The 2061-nt window shown below is 36.1% G+C and overlaps 1 protein-coding gene across 1 annotated transcript; it reads right to left on the reverse strand.

The window, feature by feature from the left end:
• LOC109847261 lies at nucleotides 419-1840 on the reverse strand. The gene has a single exon (XM_020416498.1). It carries the CDS (start codon nucleotides 1838-1840, stop codon nucleotides 419-421), a length of 1422 nt encoding a protein of 473 aa, XP_020272087.1.

The following is a 2061-nucleotide window of genomic DNA, read 5'->3' on the forward strand; positions in this document are numbered from 1 at the left end:
AAATCTCCCACTAATAACCATGGCATAGTGTGGTATTGTTTATGAATATTACTAATATCAGTCCATAATGATGTTCTGGTTGTTTCAGAATTCTCACCATAGATAACACTCAAGATTAAATTGAAACCTCCCTTATTATGAAGGTTAATTGTGATTTGTTGCAAAGTGACAGATATTACATCTCCCCTCCATGTATCAGCATCCCATGCCACCCAAATTCTTCCTCTGTTAGAAGCAGAATAATTGTTGCAATATGACCAGAGAGGAGGGATACATTTGGTAATTCTGTGGGATTTTGATGATTTAACTTTAGTCTCTAACAAACCAACCACACTTGGCTTTAAAGAAAGAATATGTCTTTTAATATCTCTTCTTCTACTAACCTTGTTCATGCCTCTAACATTCCAAAACAACATGGTCAAGAGATATTAGCTGAAGAAGCCCTGGTAACCCTCTTTGGGCCTGAAGAAGTATCTTTATTGATTTTGAACTGAGATTTCTTCTTCATAAGCAGCTGGCTTTTTTCATTTAACCATTCTGGATTATCAATGGCAATAGGGAAATCTATAACTGATTCATTAAACTTTCCACCATCAGTTTGCTTAGTATTAATAAATGCTATATTTTTCTCGGCCTGATCAGAATGACTACTTGTAGAGACAGTAACAGAAAAAACTGGAGTAACACCAGCATTTAATTTTTCAGAGATACCTGTATTAGCAACATCATCCTTCTTAGTCTGAGACTTCTCAATCTTAGAATCTGATATATCTTTGTAATTTCCTTGCATAGCTAGTTCCTTAGCAATTTGACTTCCATTGATATCATGTACTGCAATACCTTGGTTTCTTAAATCATGCTGCATGAGAAACTCAGATTCTGTTATAACATCATTAATAGTAGTATCTTCATAATTAACTTCAGTAATAGTAGCATCCTCATTTATTAACTTTCCAGCATCAGCATTTATAGAAACAACCTCATGTACATGATTATCATTAATTATATCTCCAATAAAAACAGATTTACTTGACTGAGAATCATTAATATCAGACTCTTCGTGTTCCTTGTCATATAAGTTGACTAGTGCAGCAGTAGACCCCGAGTCTATGTTATCAGCTCCATTATTTGTTGATTTAGGAATCCATTTATCAACTAGCACAACCGGACATTGATACTCGACATGTCCAAAATTATGGCATTTGCTGCATCTTGGGGGGATCCATTCATACTCCACAGAAGTTTCTAACCATTCTCCATTTCCCAAATCTAACTTAACAGTTGTTGGAAGCTTTGCTTTAGAAGAGATTTCCACAAAGCATCTAGCGAAGGCTAATCTTTCACCCGTAGCTGTAGCTTGATCAATATAAAGAGGATTACCAACAAGACTAGCAATTCGTCCAATAATATTATTTGACCAAAGTTTGAGATGTAACGAAGGTAGTCTAATCCAAACAGGAACCGAGGTAAGAAGCTCTCTCTCTAAATCAATGTTCTCAGACCATTTTTTTAAGATTATTAGTCTGCCATCAAATAACCAAGGCCCCCCGTTAAGAACTCTGTTTAGTTCTTCATTGCTGCCAAATTTGAAGAAAAAGAAACCATTTTCACGAGAATATATATCAAGAGAACATGACAGTTTCCATAAACGAGCAACACAACCTTTTAAATGAGAATAGAACGGTTTGTCCCCAAGAACATAACCAATCAAAGTGTTGTTCCATTTGTCGACATTGAGAAGAATCTCAGATCTCGGAATAGAAGCATATTGAATACCATTACTGTCAACAGAAGGAGGGAAGTATTGAAGAGAACAATTTTGATTTACCTCACGACCCATTGAACAAATATCTTTCCATGATGTGGAGCCAACAGATTTGAATTTCCAGATACCCGCATCCTGACGAGAAGTGGTCGACCGTGGCGGTCGACCGGACTGGGCATTTCCAGTTTTTTCATGAGTTTGGCCATTGTGCATGTTTCGACTCTATTCTCTCTCATGTATGAACTCGTTCTTACTCAAAACACATGGTATTATACTCATATACCATTAAATGATAT

This window comes from Asparagus officinalis, chromosome 7, assembly GCF_001876935.1.
Source record: "Asparagus officinalis chromosome 7, Aspof.V1, whole genome shotgun sequence".
Lineage (NCBI taxonomy): Eukaryota > Viridiplantae > Streptophyta > Magnoliopsida > Asparagales > Asparagaceae > Asparagus > Asparagus officinalis.